This window comes from Periplaneta americana, chromosome 14 (genome assembly GCF_040183065.1).
Source record: "Periplaneta americana isolate PAMFEO1 chromosome 14, P.americana_PAMFEO1_priV1, whole genome shotgun sequence".
Lineage (NCBI taxonomy): Eukaryota > Metazoa > Arthropoda > Insecta > Blattodea > Blattidae > Periplaneta > Periplaneta americana.
In genome coordinates this window covers 72,538,971-72,558,096 of record NC_091130.1, presented here as the reverse complement: position 1 = coordinate 72,558,096, position 19,126 = coordinate 72,538,971, and the positions used below count along the sequence as shown (strand labels likewise).

General features: G+C 34.6%; 1 protein-coding gene across 3 annotated transcripts in view; it reads right to left on the bottom strand.

The window, feature by feature from the left end:
* Positions 1 to 10,281, bottom strand: part of fidipidine (coiled-coil domain-containing protein 93) — a 38,672-nt gene extending 28,391 nt beyond the window's left edge. For 2 of the 3 annotated variants that reach the window (XM_069845578.1, XM_069845579.1), the window contains exons 1-3: positions 10,062 to 10,279; positions 3,201 to 3,314; positions 287 to 381 (exon numbers count right to left, since the gene is read on the bottom strand). In XM_069845578.1, coding sequence (XP_069701679.1) covers positions 287 to 381; positions 3,201 to 3,314; positions 10,062 to 10,151 — 299 coding nt within the window. In that variant the 5' untranslated portion in view covers positions 10,152 to 10,279. Of the gene's footprint in view, positions 1 to 286; positions 382 to 3,200; positions 3,315 to 10,061 lie in introns of all 3 variants that reach the window. The other variant, XR_011335874.1, reaches the window with a different exon arrangement.
* Positions 10,282 to 19,126: the final 8,845 nt, after the last annotated feature.

Sequence of the window (19,126 nt, the reverse complement as noted above, 5' to 3'; positions counted from 1 at the left end):
ATGCATTTTATTATACCGCTATTTATTAGTAAACACTCATTTCTCTCCTTAGTCATTACATAAATAATAAGGAAAATGCATATTGTATATTATTATTATAATTAGACGGTCATATGTCTTCAGTCATTCAATAAGTAGAGAGATAAATGCATGTTATACAGTACCTCTATTATTATTAAATAGTCACAATTTTCTTTAGTTATTGAATAGTCCATGTAGCTATTTATATTATTTCGAGAAATTTAAAAATTAAGAATACAATATTGCAAAAACAGGAATTACGTACATTTTTTGTCCAATTGTAAGATTTTCTTGAAACAGAAGGTCCACATCAACATCGAAGTTGCATGTTTCAATGCACCATGTCATACCGCCAACAACCTACACAATGAAAAACAACACGTAAGGCTGTTAAGAGATATTACAAGAAGAGACAATTTGTCGCCATCCTCAATATAGAGTGCGATCTGTTATGCTTTCCCCAGGGGTGTGGGGTTTTTCCTATTAAGCGAGCCCCCCCCCCTCCCTCGTTTGCCGCACAATGGAGGGAGTAGCAAGCCTACTTGCTGACTGTCGCAGTCATAGCACAGCTATTCCTGGGTGTGTGTTATGTTGTTCGTTTCTTAATTCGACAGTATACATAAAGTGTATTATGCCTCGTGAGTTCACAATGGCACAGCATGTCTTTATTTATGATTCATATGTGTTAACTCAGTCAGCCTGTAAAGTTCGAAGACGGTTTCAAGAAAGATTCCATATCATAAAACAGTCCATAATCTTTATAATAAATTTCAGGAAACTGGAAGTAGCGTAGGGTTCTCACCGAAGAAAGATTATATGACATTCGTAATTGTTTAGAAAATTCTACTATAAAATCTTTTCATCATCTTGCACAACAAGTGGGAATATCATACAGGTCTGTGTAAAAGGCTACTAAATTAATGCAGTTCAAGCAATACAAAATAACTGTGGCACATGCTCTTCAGCCAGGTGATCCTGCATGTAGGCACACATTTTGTGAGTGGACTCTGGAAAATGTGTACAATGGACAAATAGACCGACATTTAATATTCTTCTCGGACGAGGCCGGTTCCACCTCCATAGTTATGTGTGTACTCAAAACAATCGTTACTGTAGTACTAATAAACCTGACTCCGTACATGAAGTGCTCCTTCAAAATCAGTGTATAGTGAGTCATCAGTGATGAAAGAATCATAGGGCTATTTTTTTTTAGAATACAGTTGATTCTGTTACTTATGTGAATACCATACTAACTCCTTTTTTCAGAGAATTAACTGATAGGGAGTGTAAGCATGCATTTTTTCAAAAGGACACGCCACTACTGCGAATACTGCGAATATTTCCATGAGAGAAATTCAAATGTGTTTACACAAGAGAGAGTAGGGATTTATGGCCTCCTTGGTCCCCCAATTTAACAGCCTGCAATTATTATCTTTGGGGTAAGTTAAAAAATCTCGTGTACAAGACGAACCCGCACACCATGCAAGAACTCAAAGATAATATTAGTCAGGAAATTGTCTGTATTTCTCAAAATGAACTACAGAGACTGATGAATAATTTCCTAAAGAGATGTAAAAAATGTATGGAGAATGAAGGCGGGCAGTTTCAACACCTCAGTTGATAATTTAGTAAGTAATGAGGTGTTAAGTTTGTGTATTGTTGTATGGTTGGTTTGTTTTATTGTTTTACCTTCTCGCTAATCGCTGAGACCCGGCTAACTGGCTAACCAGCTAATGACTGGCGTAAATTTGTGTATTGTTGTGTGGTTGGTTTGTTTTATTGTTTTACCCTCCCGCTAATCACCGAGGCCCTGCTAACTGGCTAACCGGCTAACGAGGCACGCTTGCCCATAGGCAAAACACTCCGGCAGAAACAAAAACTAATCGTACTGTTTAATCAGTAGCTAACTCTGTAAGGATGTACTGTATAATGTAAAAACTTATGAAATTAGAATTTTCCTAGTTGTTTAAAGATTTATTTCAATGAATGTATTCAACTGCACAGAAATCTCGGATTGGAAGGGGTAAAAATGATAACACAGAGAGTGGACTAAATAAAAGGACAATCTTACAATAATAAAAATTTGTAGGAAGAATTTCCAGATTCCCAATTTCTTATTCAGCATCTAAATACTCCATAACAATACTGAAAGAAAAATAATATGCACATTTCCTCTGGATTGAGTACGGGAAGTTTTGAGTTGCATAGTATGGACAGATAACACAGACTGAAGGGAGGTCAAGGTTAAATAATTCACATTCAGCTGACTTCCATTTAGTGAAGTGAAGTTTAGGCGTACACATCAGAACAGCAGAGAATATATACATATTACAAAGAAATTTTACACGAAGTGTCATACTATATTTACAGCAATCAATACTTCTAGCACTTTTACAAAGTAAGCCAATAAATTTTATCCATAAAGTATTACGTCACAAGGCACTATTGTCAAAAGATGAGGAGCTGAATCACTACTAAGTGAACTGTTATTTGTCTATGCCACTTTTTTAATGGCCTGTACTACAGTGGGAAATAAATAAGATTGTGATTGACAATGCATGGGTGAACTCATTAGTACCTAATCAAGACAAGTAGTCCTGCTTTAAAAACAATAAAAACGATATATCATATTATGCACATAAATTTTTATTTCGGAAGAAGTAAAAAACATAATACAATTCTCTTAGCAGGTATATTTTTTTTATCCCCTCAAAATAGGGATTTTGTCACACGCATGCACGCACACACACGCATATTTTATGTAACTATTTGTACAGGGCTATAATATGTATGATTTAATTACAGCCCTAATATACTTTCGGGTAAAATAGGGTTCTATGAACTTGGAAATTCAATAATGATAATAATAATAATAATAATAATAATAATAATAATAATAATAATAATAATAATGATTATTATATATATATATATATACATACATACTTCAAGTGGAATACCTTTTGGAACCAAAAATCTGGACAATCCCAATTAGGCATATCTCGGGAGCATGGCAATTTTATGGAATACCAGCTCATTTATTTACTGTTTCAGCACTTTAATGCAGAGAAGCACATAATAATTATGTTCCATTAAATTCCTACACTATGTGTAATTTGAAATCATTATTAAGCTTAGTCCTAAGTGATATTATTATAATGCCAAAAATTTAAAATTACCTTGTCAAAAGGAGAAAGTCCCTTTATGCGTGCTCTGAAGTAACCAGCTGCAACAAGTAAATCCACTATTTCTTGCAATTTGATTTTCTGTTCCTCATCTTCTCGCACTTCAACCTAATAATTCATTCAGCATCATTAGAACGTCAAATTTTATACACAGCTTCCTTACTCAATCATTTTCACTATTTTAACAAACTTTCCTACGATATTTCAATGTTCTTCTCTTGGCTTATCTTTACATTTCACCTGTAAACCATGTTTCTAAAAGCAAAGAATATATATGAATGTTATTGTCATCTCAGAAAATTTGCTTCTCTAGTAGGAAATATAATATCGGTCTAATCTTGAAAATACTAGTACTTAGCAAGTCCATACTCGAAAAGGTGAGAATATTGCTTTTATAGTTCATTACTTGTGTTTCAAAGACTAATCTGATGCTCATAACTCATAGCCATTTCCCTCATGAACTTATACCTCCTCTCCAAGAAAAAATTATTAAAATTAAAAATTGTTCCCAAATCAGTTTTATTTCTTTTGACACATTCAAGACTCTGAATTTTAACTTAATTTTCTCTATAATTTTATGTGATCTATTTCTACACACACAAAAAACATTAAATGCCAGATCAGAAATTCATTAAATGTTAGATACATTTAATTTATTGGAGATGTACTCAGACAGGAAGACATTTGGCCATGGATGAGTATTTTCACCCAAGCCCCATGATTGTCACAACCATACCCAAAATTACACACCAGTGCAAAATGTTATCAGATGTCTATCTATTTATTAGCCTCCTAGTATAAATCTCGGTTCACGTGCTTACTCTTTCTTTTTTTCTTTTGTGAAAGTATAGAAGATAGCAAACCTAATCTTAATTGCAAGGTCTTAAAAAGCCATCTCAAACGTACTAGACTTTTAAAAAATTTGTTCTGGTAATTATCTGTAAGTACTGGTTTTGGTTTTATATGAAATTGATATTTTAAAACCTTCTGATTATTATTCCTAATGTGGAAACACTTAGAGAAAGTGAGCGGAAAACAATCATAGTTTAGATTTATTATATTTACATACTTACAGATACTGGCCAATTGGAAGTGGGTGGTCAGCCATTTTGTGTTTGATGTCTATAACACGACAGGAACCATTTGGCTCTTGTGTATGCACTGAACTCTCATGTAGTGCTGGTGTGATCCTTACGTGAATTTATTTTATACATTCCAGATCAAATAAAGCAGTTCCTTTCGTGCTCTGGTTACACATCTTGCATATACGAAGGTTAGGTTTGGTTAGTTTAGCTTTTTATTAACCAAGTCCGTGCAAGATCCTATCGCAAGCAGCACGTGTATAAACCGATGTTTGATGATGTCACATTAATTCGATATTATGTAGATTGTTTTCATTTTGTCTCTGCCACTTTGAGATTAGTTCTGATGATGGAAGGAGCGTGTAGTTCTATGTCTCATGATGGTGGTTTGTATGGAGGTTTTATTTACGGATGTCGGATATTTAGCAGAGTTGATGTTCAAGCGGGCATATCCAGATCATCATGAACGCATGCAGAGTCATTCCACATCAAATCACACAAAATTATACAAATTTTGACCTTCATATTTCTGATTGCGTTTATATTTTTTTTACCAACTCTATGGGTCTAATAAACCAACAAGCGTATTTTTATTTCCTCCTAAGTCCACATGTTTTTAAAATATTACATGTTAAAATTCGTTAAAAATGTCGCACAATGCAACATTTAAAGCGTCATATTTCTGACAATATTGATGTTAAAATTTTTTTTGAAAAATGAATTTAAAAGCTTAAAGTACTGTCTTTCATTAAATATTTACTAACTAATTTTAATATAATTATTACAAATATTTTTTTATAATTCAATTTTTAAAAGTTATATATCAATGTGAAATAGCCCTATTAAAAATCTAAAAAAATTCTTACTAGGTGCACTGAAGTATTCTTAATAATTCCAGAAAAAATCAGAATGGGATCTCCAATAGTTTAATGGAAATTTAATTACTTACGACACAATGTGTAGCGGTCGGTGCAGCAGCAGTGGACAGGAAGCGTTAAAGCGCGCAGGGAGGTTTATCGGCGCTGGATGATTGACTGAATGTTGCAACATTACACCCAGTCACTCGAGGAAATGCTGCTAATTTACTTACTAGATATCTTCAAATATTTGTACATTATGCTTTTTAAATGTTTCTTTTCATTCACACTTTAAATTTTCATTCGCCTACCTTCTTTCTTGAAAGAAAATTGTTTTACTAAATCTTCAGTTTTTGACAACGGAATGAAAGAATGTAATTTTAATGTACCAGTTATTGGTTTTAGATTATGGTATCTGGCCTGCAAATTTTCAGTGTGGTTTTTGTGCTTACTGAATGGACAAAATATAAATGACACGTTAGAAATGTTTTTTGTGACCAATCAAACAGTTTTTTTTTTTTTTGGTGTTGTTATAGGATCTTGTATAGGCTGGCTCTCGTGGCAAGTCTTTTAACAGTTTCTCCAATGCCATCACATGGACCTTTACCATGCAATGTTGTAAAGAAGTGTCATTCGGCACTAATTCCATAATCGTCTTCATGTAAGCAATTATTTTTATATTTATTTTTTTTTATTTTATTTTATTTTTTGTATTATGAAATTGATCCATTGGAAAAGTAGATGATTTTTTTCATATCGTTGAATTCTTGCTTTAAGAAATTGATTGCTTCGGATTGAAAAAAGTGAAGGGATCGGTGTCATGTTTCATGGTTTCTGAGATGACAATACTTTTGTGACGAATTTCTGTATCTCCTTTGAAAAATACTACGAAAGGATGTATTGTGGCTTGGCATATATTCCAATGCACACCTTGTATTGAATCTTGTATTACAAATGAATAATTTTGAGAAAAGTCTGCAATAACTATGTAATTTTCAGGTTGTACATTTCTTTGCATTCCGTCAAAAATAAAATATGGCTGACTTTTGAAGGGATGACGATGCATCTTCTACATGAAAAACTTTACATGCTAGGGAGCCTTTTATTTTTTTTAACTTTTCACGGGGGTATCGTTTTTGTTGTACCTTTCTTTTCTTGATAGGGGATTTTATTGACATTAAACTCTTGTTTAATTCCTCAATATTAGTGATTTCTAGCACTGTATCCATAGAACTGCTGGAAGAAGAACTGGGATAATCACTTTCTCTGTTCGCACTTTCTTTTGATTCATGTTTATTAATATCACAAGAACTACCGGCTTCACATATAATTTCACCTGACCTATCCGGAAATTGATTGATTTTTACGGAATGAATCACATATTTGCACATTCAAAGACTCCTTTAAATTGAGCTTTATCAATTAGTCGCGACTTAAGCGTCTTAGTGTACTTTTCTTTTTAAAAGCGTGATTAGGAAGGTAAGTGGATTTAAACACTTGTTATATATTACGCGATCTTTACCATCACTCATGTTGTATAGAAGTCACGTCACTCCGTGAAATTCAAACCCAAACTGATTATTTTTCTCTTCTATATTTTGTCTCCTGCCATTTGTTTACTGCCTTACACAGCCTTGCTATAATCAAACACTTAGCTATATTACAGTACAAACATACAGCACTGTGAAGGGCTTCCCCTCTTAGCTGAGCTGACAATAATAAAATAACTTTAGATAAGATATTTACTGTTCCTTAAGGTATTAATCATTTGATGATTAGTATGGTGACATCAGATGCAACGGGGGATTTCGTGAAACTTTCCCCGGGCAGCCTTCTAGCCTATGGCTGCAAGCAGTTCATTAGCTGGGCATCGCGAGCACGTGTATGCCTCCGGAAAATAAATTGTTACAAATGTATGGGTGCCAATCCCATATTTATAAATGCAGTAATTTACAGATAATACATCAGTGAACAAGTCTATATTTTTTCAGATTTTTAACTTGGCCATTTAATATATTAATTCTGCTTTGAAAAAGAAATGATTAAAAAAATAGGCCAAATTTTAAATTTATTTGTGATAGGCCTAAAGTAATAAAAAGTGTTGTATTTAGTCTTTCAAATGCGTCAAACCGCAAATCTCAATTATATGTAGACACAGAGTTCTAAGTGAGTTTATGTAACAGTGCGCGCATAATTTGCGTAACTTCGAATAGTCATAACTACACAAATAATTAATAATTTTGAAAATAAAACAATACTGGTCTCCTTATTTGATGTCTGGAATTCATGAAAAAAAATTCGACCACTTCTGAGAAGGTCGTGTTTTATTGCTGTGCGATTTGACGTGGAATGACTCTGCATTGCTTTTTCATGGAAGTGGGAGAAATGCATTCACGTCTTCATTAATGTGAGGTAAGTGATCGTAGTTTGTTATTTACTGAACTGTTTCGTCGTTGACATACTTTAGTTTAGGTTAGACTATATTAGCTTAGGAACGTTAAATTGATCGTTATTATAAATTGAAATGTAACTTTGAAGTTGCCTATTTAAAGTTTTTTTGTTTTTGCGAATTTTTTTGTGTTTTGAATTTACTTCCGAAAGTTGGGAGTTTATAGATATTTTTATTTAAGTTATTTAAAATTTTAATGTTTTCCACTCATTTTTCCTTAGTGTTTTTATTTTTGGGGCAAAAATCAAAAATGTATTCTTCTCGAAAGAACAGAACCAGTATGTATAGATATTTACCTTTTTTTTTTTAACTTGGTTATTTAACGATGCTGTATCAACTACTAGGTTATTTAGCTTTGATGGTATTTGGCGAGACGAGGCCGAAGATTCGTCATAGATTACTCGACATTCACCTTACGGTTGAGGAAAACCTCGGAAAAAACACAATCAGGTACTCAGCTCAAGCAGGAATCGAACCCACACTCAAGTGCAGCTCTGAATCCGCAGGCCAACATGCTATCGCCTGAGCTACGCTGGTGGTTATTTGACTTTATAGAAAGAGAAGTGTAAGAAGAAAAGTTTGTAATGTCTAGCCATATACTGTGTGTATGTGTGCACATATAAGAGTGCACACATATACTGTGTATATGTGTGATATGTGTGCACATATGAGTGCCACAGTATGGCACTCTGACCAAGCAAAGTAACTGATCACAGAGTTACTCATATTCTCGTGAAATCATGAAACATTTGAAGTGAATTGTACATGCTGCAAAGCACTATTAAGGAGCTGAAGTTAGAGCTCTCACTCCGAAGTTTCCTCTTCAGAACATCTTCCTGCTTGGTCTGAACTCTTAAAATAGTATTTTTACTTCATGTTCTAGTAATTTCCGAGGAAAAATCGCTCTCTCTTCCTCACCAAGCTAACCTAAACTAGGCCTAGGTTAGGTGAGGTTACAAACGTAGCTCAAGCATTAGCACATTTACCTGTTGATCTGAGGAGTTCAGGAGTGGGTTCGAATCACTTGGACTGGTTGGCTTTTGTCCGAGGTTTTTCCCAACTGTAAAGCGAATATCAGGTAACTCCATGCGAATCCTCGGACTTGGCCCATGTCATCAAATATTATATTCCTGTCGCCAATGCTAGATGGACTCCTACAGAACAGGGATCCTGTACTTTCGTATTTCTTGCACACACAAGAACAGAAGTCTCGCCACCTGTGATGAACCTGAACATGGTCCAGGCCACATACACTCTCTGCTCAGAATCAGTCAACAATTTGCGGCACAAATTCAATAAATAACATCTTCACTGCAGTCAAATATATTTCCCTGGACCAAAGAACAAACATCAATATAATTTTCTGTATTAGAAACGACTTCAGAATACTGTGTAAGTACATATCGTTCCATTAAGAATGCTTTATTGAATTTTGGTCTAGGGGACTTATCTTTTTTATGTACAATTGGGTTCAAAAAGAATGGGCCGGCTCTTGGTAGTTTAAATGACCTGGAGCTTCAAGGAGAAGGGCATGCACACTGTTCTGTTTCTGGAACTTAGACATTTGTCGCCGGCCAATTCTTTTTTAACCTTATTGTACTGATTTATTTATCTATTCTAGTGGCATCAATAAAAAACATGTTTTATTTATTTTTACTTTGCACAGTTTTTGTACAAGCAGTATTCTGAAGAATAGCGCTGTATTATTTAAAGCTAAACTGGCAGAAATGCATGGACATGTCTGCTATCAATTTACCAAACCTTATATTTTCTGAACCATCGCATTTTCACTAAAAATTATCCTGTGCATGCGCATCACAAACGGCGAGGCTATTGTTCTTGTATATGGAAGAAGTGCTACGTAAGTACGGGACCTTGTATAGGATTGCCTAGAGCATTCCACGTTAAGAAAAAAGCATTGTCTAGTATATTGTAGAAGCTATGTGGTAGGTAGACGTTTCTATGGCAACTGGTCATTTGAAGGAATAGCCCCATATACTCAATGTTTTTTTTTTCTTAACATGGAATTCTCTATACCACGGAGTTAATACAGCACCAATCTAAATAAGAATCTGTGTAGTTTTGGTGACATTGTGAGGAAAGCCGAACGACCATTTTGCCTGCAAATCATCAGTGTTCTTTTTCTCTGTGCGAGTTGTATGTTCTGTAAGAATATTAGGCTAAACTAGCGCTGAGATGGTTCCCTTCGTACTCCGCTTGATCCCTCCACTTATACACATTCCATATACGAATCGGTCACAGGTTAGGTTTGGTTACACCATCAGTCACACTAAAATATGTGTTGTCTGAAGATGCCCCTGTCTGTTTACTGTATTCTATACATACAACGTGCAATACGTAGTCCCCCATTTTTCACATAACTTAAACAGATTAAATATTTAGGCTCTACATTATGAAAATGCCAACTTTCTGGAACTTCGTATTTTAGGTTAGTTTTTCAAATTACCTCAACTTCTTTTCCATCAGCATCGATTCGGGTTGACAATTTCGAACTACTTCGTGGACGAGGGTAAAATACATTTCCTATCCCTGACATTTTCTCTTTTAATGCAATAAACTTAGTATGCAAAAATCACACAAACATTCATTGTTAAACGTCAAATTCTTCCTCACTCCAGTACATCGATGTTTATGGGAGTCGATAATTGGATAACTTGGGCACTTCCCGGCAGTGTTGCCAATCACACATTCAGTATGTCACCAGCTGGTCACCAGTCTATAACAATTTCGCTACTTCATTATTTGATTTACTTGTTTTGTTTTCATAGTTTACCAAACAATATATATGCGAATATACTTCTTGTTTTATATAAAGTAAATCGTCATTTCACACAAATAAGCGTATTTCTATTTTTTAATTTAATTTTATTATATTACATTGAACTTACATCAGCACTGAAGCTTTTAAGACGAAACCATAGGCGAAGTTATGGGGAGAGCATGGGGAGCAGTGTCCCCCGAAACTTGTGTTAACTCTTTTTTTTTTCTATTAACGTTAGAAAATATTGAATTCAAAAGATCTTTTTTGCTTTGTTTCTGATTAAGTTTCTGTGCTTAAATTGATGAATTAATGTCTTCAGACCATGTGTCTGAACTGTAATATTTATTTTATTTTAATTTATAAGGATTTCTATACCTCATTTGAGGAATGGAAGCACTGTAATGTTTCTTTTGTAACAGCCTGTACTCATGTGTTAGAAGTCTACAGGTGTTCAGGTCGCTAGCCTACTTGGAGAAATAACATACTGCACAACAATGCAGAAAAAAGAAAAATGATTCCGATATAATGTGTAAATACTTGATTAAATAATAGTACATTATTCAACGAGCCTATAATGATAGTAATTAAGACGTGGTTTCATAATTGTCATACGAGCGTCTTAATTACCATTATAGGCAAGTTTCATACGACTTTTTATGCTCGACCATATTTCTAACTTGAAATTATTCAGAAGTATTCATTTTATTTGTATCTGACTGAAGATCGGAAGTGACCTTGTGCGTAGCTCGTAAATTGTGAGATGTGCGCAGACACGAAAGTATTGATTTTTTCCGAGGAACAATAATGTCATTGACCTTGATGTAATGTAGAGAATAACATGAACTAATTTTGATATAACCTGGAAATTGATTTTGAATTGAAAAACGAGATGACAAATTGAATTTATTTGAATATTATTTACAGTTAACGCTAATTATTATAGTAACAGAACATAACCTTCTGCGACAGTATTGGATTTCCAGCCTCCATGACGTTTCCCTCATTGTCTTTCGATTGCATATCCGAGAATAATCGAAAACCTGAACTTTAATGAATAGGTGTACTTTAATGACATGCATTAAAGGACTGCTACCAGTATAATTACTACATTTCAGCATGGTCGAGCATAAAATAATAATTAGATTTTACATTGCATAATATATCTTCAGGAAGGTAAACTTCATATAAAAAGTTTCTGTTAGCACTGTTACGTAGTTTTATTGATGTATGCATGTATTTCTGTATGAGAGATAAAAAAAGGGAGATTGTTTTAAGTTATGCCCTATTATAATTTGTAGTAAACTTACAGTTCAAGCCCTATAAAACTCGAACCGAAACATCGCGGATATGGATGTAACAATGTAAGAAACATGCCCCCGAAAATATATTTATTAAATGATCATATTCCGATATACTGTACCACAGCCAAGCTATAATGGGGGAGGAGGTAAATGATGTCCCCCATAAGTCATAACCCCGTTATATGGGGATTCTATAGTTTTGCTTTGTCCCCCCCCCCCTCAAGGAAACGGTTCTCTCTCCGCCTATGTGTGGAACAAGTAAAAAATTGTAGGCCCTAATTTTTTTTTTGACGAAGTAAGGTGAGGCCGAGTTTCGCCATAGATTACCTGACATTTGCCTTATGGTTGGGCAAAACCTCGGAAAATACTCAACCAGGTAATCAGTCCAAGTGGGAATCGAATCCAAGCGCAAGTGCAGCTCCAGATCACCAGGCAAGTGCCTTTGTTGACTAAAGCCACGCCAGTGACTCTACAAAAATATACCATACAAAATGATCTCAGCAGGGTACTATTAATAGCTAGCTTACTTATCAGTAATATAACAGTACATTTGGCTGCGAGACAACACATCCTTCAGCAAGAAATTCTTTTAGCTTTCATGAAGAGTTTTCCCAAAACATTATTTTTAGCCATACGGTTCCTTAAATTTAAGTTAGATGGACAAACAGTGGGAGTCTCTTGGTATGTGGTCAGCACGACGCCAAATCTCCAAAAATTGAACAGAATGTTTGCTAATGTAAATGTGTACTCATAGGGTGACCATATATCCCAATTAATCGGGATTGTCCCATTTTCAGGGCATAAAAATTTGTCCTATTTGCGATTTAGTTCTTTTTTCCTTTATATAAAATTATCTTTGATCCTGATTTTTAATGACAAAATGTAAAAAGCTGAGACATTTACTTCTTTTAATGTTAAACTGTTACAGTGTTATTATTTAGACTTGATATCAGTTCAGCATGAGTGAGGAGAGGGCGAGTTAGTGGAGGGGAGAGTAACATGTGATTGTTTTCTCTCCCGGCTTACCATGCAGCAGGATGTCCGACATACGAGATCCGACCACACTAAATACTTTTCCACAACTAACCCAATGCCCCTCAAAGTGAACAGGTATTCTGACAATGGACTCGTTGAGATCACTGCACATCAAGCTAAGCAGGATCAGGTCTGAACACAAGCACTGTAAATTGTTGCGACAGCCAATCAGTGGAGGGATTTGGGATAGCTGCAATTGAATATTTAACTTTTTGGTGTGATAGATTTAATCGAACTTTTACATATTTTCATGGCTGTTATTAAAAGAACTATCAAACTGATCAATAGTTGAAAACTCCGTCGAATAGTTGCAGATGATAGTTCATTATTTAATGAAATAATTTGTATCATGTTATTTGTGAAAAACTGACAGAGAACACTGGGATTAGCTAATGGTTCATGAAAAATTATGTTAATTTTTTTAATTCTTACCGTACAGATGAGTAGTGAAGTGAAATTGCAAACATAGCACAATATTTTCTTCTCACTCCTAGCACACACACACTCTCTCTATATATTTTCACAGAGGATGGATTAAACAGATTCATTAAACAGGAGCATTGGTTTTGTTCACTTGTTTCAGCTTCAGGAAGTTCAGTTGGAATGACTTTTATAGTTATTTACTTGATAAACCTGACTTTCTGAATGCAATAGAAACCTGAAACAAATGTGACTGGAGTAATAAACCAAGGTGAATTACATACGCACGTACACGCATGCACACACACACACAATTATTTATTAATTCAATAAACTTCTCCAAGATTTTAAGAGGACGGGTATAATTACAGATGTCCTTTGGCTGATATTATTATGATCACCATATGTACTACATACTGTTGAGAGGCACAGGGCATTTAAGATTTTCCACTTGCTATCAGTGTGCATCAGTTACATAGAAAATTAATTTGCTCGTACATAATGAATTGTTTTTCACGTTTGGAGAGATTGTATGAATTAATCTGCCAAGTTAGTTCTGTAGCAGCGCATCTGCCTCCAGACTAGATGGCTCAGGTTCAATTCCCGGCAGGGTCAGAAATTTTCCGGTAAAATTTCTATCTTGGGACTAGGAGAGATGGTGGTGCACAACTTACAATCAGGGCTGGGCAATATTTGAAATACATTTGTATTTTGTAATTTATTTTGTAAAGATTTTCAAAAGTATTTTGTGTTTAAATACATAAAATTGATGTAGTTTGTATTTCAAATACTCAAAATACTTTCTTCTTCTTCTTCTTGTCCTTCAAGTTTTGGATTTGGATTTGAAGAATGAACTTTTGTTTAATTTGCCTATCCATTTCAGATGTGCTAGCCATACACTTAGTTTTCTTGCCACAACTGATTTCCTTAATGCCATAAAGAAATCTCCAACAGCATCAATGATCCATCTCCCAACATTTGCTAAATGTTCAGCATTATGCAATGCGTCTAGGAGATCCAAATCCTCAGAAATTATATCAAAAGTCTTGAAATATTCATTAAAATTTCCTTGCCCAACTCAATGGAATTCTCCTTATGATTCAATCTCTCAAATATTGTAATTCAAACATGATATAAACAGTATATGTGAAAAACTGGGATTATCAACCTTCAAAGAGGTTGAGTTTCAGTACCTGGAAGAATATTGTGCAGTTCTGAAACCCACTGCCATAGATTTTGATTTAATGCAAAATTAGAAGACTTGCTATTATGGCCAATTTTTGCCCACATTAATTTCCCTCAAAGACAGATTACATATTCTGTTATTTAGTAATCTACGCCATCTATTGAAAGTAACTCCAATCCTAATAAGTTTGCTTTCATCAAGATTTAAAGTGATGTTTGATCTGACCCCAGAAGCAAATTGAGCAATTTTGGCAGCTTGCTTCCACCTATCATTTAAGATGGATGGCTACCTGACACTGCCTCACCAAATGATAAGAAAAGGAAACAGAATATATGTGTGAAATCAGCTGAGCAGTTCTCTGCTACACTTTTGGTCAGTTCAGACGATGAAGACAATAAAAACAATTTTTATGTTTTCAACTCAAGTACACCAGACTTTGAAAAGCAAAAAGAAAAGAATTTGTCTACTGCGGAGTATAAGCTCATACAATTCTTCAATGGCAAAGGGACAACCCTGTGCACTCTAGAGAAGTACCCAACAGTGAAGCAAGCTTTTATAAAATATAATACAAAGGGATCCTCATCTGATGAACTTTTTGAGAAACTGTTGTTTTGAAAGGGAGCAGTAATTATTCAGATGTAGCATAATTTCATTGCTGACTGGGAAAAGGAAGAATGTTCAGTTACAGAGTTTATATAAAACTTCGAGATAAAAATACTTTTAACATTAATATAATATTTTAGATTTTCAGTAATATTCTTATTTCTTTATATATTGTGTCGAGTATTTGAAATACAAATGTATTTTGGTTGATTTTTTAAAGTATTTTGTATTTGTATTTCAAATACTATTCTTTGAAGTATTTTGTATTTGTATTTGAAATACTTGGATGTCAGTATTTTGCCCAGCCCTGCTTATAATTACTAAATTGTGCACCAATACGCCTGGATTAAATCCCAAATCTCTCCGCAATGCATATGAAGAGATGGCATGTCACTGTTGATAGTTGGATGGGGATGTTAAGCCTGGTGGCCCTCTTGGTGCTATTTGATAGGAATAGGCTATGTGCCAGCACTAGGTTTCCTCTTTTACCTTCTTCACCATCATCATCCTCATCCATCCCTACACTAAACTTGCACGAACACTTACACATACACTACGACATAACTCTTCACAGATATACATCATGTACAGCATGACCCATAGAAGTGGTATACTAATTGAAAATGGGTCACAGTCCTGTCATCTATCAGCAGTATGTGGAACCTGAATCACCCAAGTGAAGAGCGCGCGCATGCGCACACGCACCCACACACACATTGTATGAATTATAAATTGAGCTTAGAGCAAGAATGTGATGGAATATTTTATTAAAGTTCACTACAGATGTCACTTTAAAGATATAAAATTATTTTTCAGAAATTTTAAAACCAAGGGAAGTGCCATATTCATCTTATTTAGTCTAAATATAAACAAAGTCCAGTAAGAGTCTGCTCATCCCTCTATCTTCAACGAATCACACTCTGAAAGCCTACACTTCATTCATCATGGTTCCTCCTCAATGTTTTCCGCATGTGCACCAAGAAGCTCAGCTTCAGAAATTTTCTTCTTTCAACATCTCTCTTCTGAGTTCTCATCTTCAGCTCTCCATCAGACACATCTCTTAAGCTAATCATCTTAAGTCTTTTTCGTATTTTTGTGAGAATTCTTCCAATTGATGTCACTGTTTTTTTATTTTTATTTTATTTTTTTAATTGGGTTATTTTACGACGCTGTATCAACATCTCTGGTTATTTAGCGTCTGAATGAAATGAAGGTGGTAATGCCAGTGAAATGAGTCCAGGGTCCAACACCGAAAGTTACCCAGCATTTGCTCGTATTGGGTTTAGGGAAAACCCCGGAAAAAACCTCATCCAGGTAACTGGCCCTGACTGGGATTCGAACCCGGGCCACCTGGTTTCGCGGCCAGATGCGCTGACCATTACTTCACAGATGTGGACTGTCACTGTTCAAGCACTGCCATCACTGAACATATATTTCTTATAACAATCAATGCATTTTCTTTTAATTTCTAATAATTGATGATTTAAACCTTTTTATGGAAACTTCTTTATGTAATGCAGATTTCTGGTTTTAGTGTAATGGATTTAAACTTAATGGAAGAATCAAATAACACATATAACTGAGAAAGCAACGTAAAAATTCAAATTATTAAAAGACTAGCAGGAACAAAGTGGGGTAGCTCCATAAAAACATTAAATACAACATGCAATTTGTATATCAAGCCAGTTTTGAAATATTGTGGTGAAATAAACAACAGCATCGAACTCAAATATAAACCTACTCGAACATACACAGAACCAACCACTAATTCTAGAATTACAAACACAGGCCCTGTTACTTTATGAGATACTACTGAGATTACCAAACCACAATAAATGGAACAAATATTTAGACACCAAACAGTTTCTAAAAACTCGAGCTGGAATTCTGAAAGAAATCCACAAACTAAAAGAAATGCTAGACATTCCCAAAGAAAAAGGAAATATAATAAACAATTACAGTCCAGTAGAAAACCTTGAAATACAATATTATTTAGATCTAAATGAAACTTTCAGTAAAAAAGATACAAATTCAGAAATAGCAAAACTCATCACACTAGAGACACTAAATACAAAATACCCAGTACATGACTGGACTCATGTTTATACAGATGGATCCCTCTTTGACAATGAGGAAGGGGTTGGAGCAGGAGGAACAAGTAAATTATTTTCTTTCTGCAGAAGTGTTGGAACTAATACCACAAATTTTGATGGTGAGATTGAAGTAATATACACATCAATACAGAATATCTTTAACTGGATAAACAAATGCAATAATTTTGTAATATTATCAGACTCCAAAGCTGCTGTTCAAGCTATAGCATGCACCAGCTACCCTAAAATGCAAAAAAAAATCAAATAAATACATGCCATGGTTCTACAAATTCAAAATCTTTAGAAAAACATATTACAATGGATCCCGGTTCATTGTGGAGTGACTGGCAATGAGACAGTAGATATGTTGGGGAAAAAAGGAGCAAAAATTAAACAAAGAACCCAACAAAATTTTGCATATGAATCAATAAAACGAATAATCAAAAGAAAGATCAATCAAAGCTATCAATTCCAAATTTAAAACAATAATGAAAATGCTCAGTGGAATAAACTGATAATTGAATGTGAAATGATTCCAGACTTTCCCCACAAATCATCTGTAGCAATGTTCAGATTGTTACTGGTCACGATTTCGTAGGTAAATCCTACATAAAATCGAAGTATTTGTGTTGCCAAATTGCCTTTTGTGTGCAAAGGAAGAAGAAATGGATGAGAGACATTTATTAATATATTTTAACATTTAAGGACCCCATCTCTAAATATTGGGAGGCGAGAAGAAGAATGACTTTATTGTCAAATTCAGAGCATTGGATTAAAAGTAATAAAACTCAACATTTATTATTTACTTTGAAACATGTACCTGTTGAATTTGTGTCAGAAGTTACTCTTCTTGGAATTGTTTTGGACACTAAACTGACCTGGGATGGACATCTTAATTATGTGTGTAGTAGATTATTTCGTGTTTATATTTATGTCATCTGAAATCTAAGTATCAAGACTATCTTCGACAATGCTACTTTGCTTTCTTCCATAGTATTACAACTTATGATATACACTTTTGGGACAATAGTGTCCATGTTAACAAAATTCTTATTCTCCAAAGGCGGCCTTACATATTGTTTCCAGTTCCTCTTATGTAGCACAATGTCGCACTTCATTCAAAGATCTTAATTAGAGTCCGGCAAACAGCCTCTTAAGGTATAAACACATTATTGCCACGGTACGGCACGAAATGTGATTTCCTGTGCTGTCACGTTCTGCATTCAATGTGTGGTATTCGTTTTCTCCATTTATTTACGTTGCTTAGAATCACACTATTCCCACGCCACAGACGCCACGTCCTCTCCTGTGTAGCACTCGTGCCATCACGTTTAGATTTTCTGTCGCACCGGACATTGTTGGACGGTGGAGAGCGCGTGCAGGTTCATTATGGAGGAATATATCATTGAAAAAGTAAGGCAATATGAATTTATGTATAATTTTAAGTCATCCAGTTACAGAGACTTAAACATGAGAAAAGAAGCTTGGGAGGAAATAGGAAGAGAGATGAATATAAGCGGTGAGTACTGTATGTTAACTTATTTCCAAGAGCTATTCCATCTCAAATTGACCGAAATGTAGAGAAAATTGACCTTAAAATTTCTAAATGCAATGAAACTTTTTTTGTATGTAGAGAACAGTGATACAATGAGTATAAAAAATGCGAGGTTTTTTACTGATCGATTTCATACGGAATAGCCCATAAGTAAATCATCGATTCAACTTAACCTTATTATTACTACTATTTTATTATTATTATTATTATTATTATTATTATTATTATTATTATTTTAGGAGGTACATCAGTGTAGATGCGACCATACACATAAAAGTGCATATTAACAATGACTACAACAGCTGTACTGAAGACATTAATCTTAATTTTGCGATCTACCTTGACGAACAACATTTAATTGCCAAGGCACTGAGCCTAGAAAATTAAAATATTCCTTGAAGTTTTCTCGCACTTGAAAAGACTCGCGTGTACTGTTTCTTCTCAAGTGGTCTAGGTTTCTTAGGGCACAGGTTGGTAGTGAAAGTGCTTGCACATCAGGCTCAAACATATTGTCTTTACATAGCATATTATGCAGGCAGCATGACGCAAGTACAATT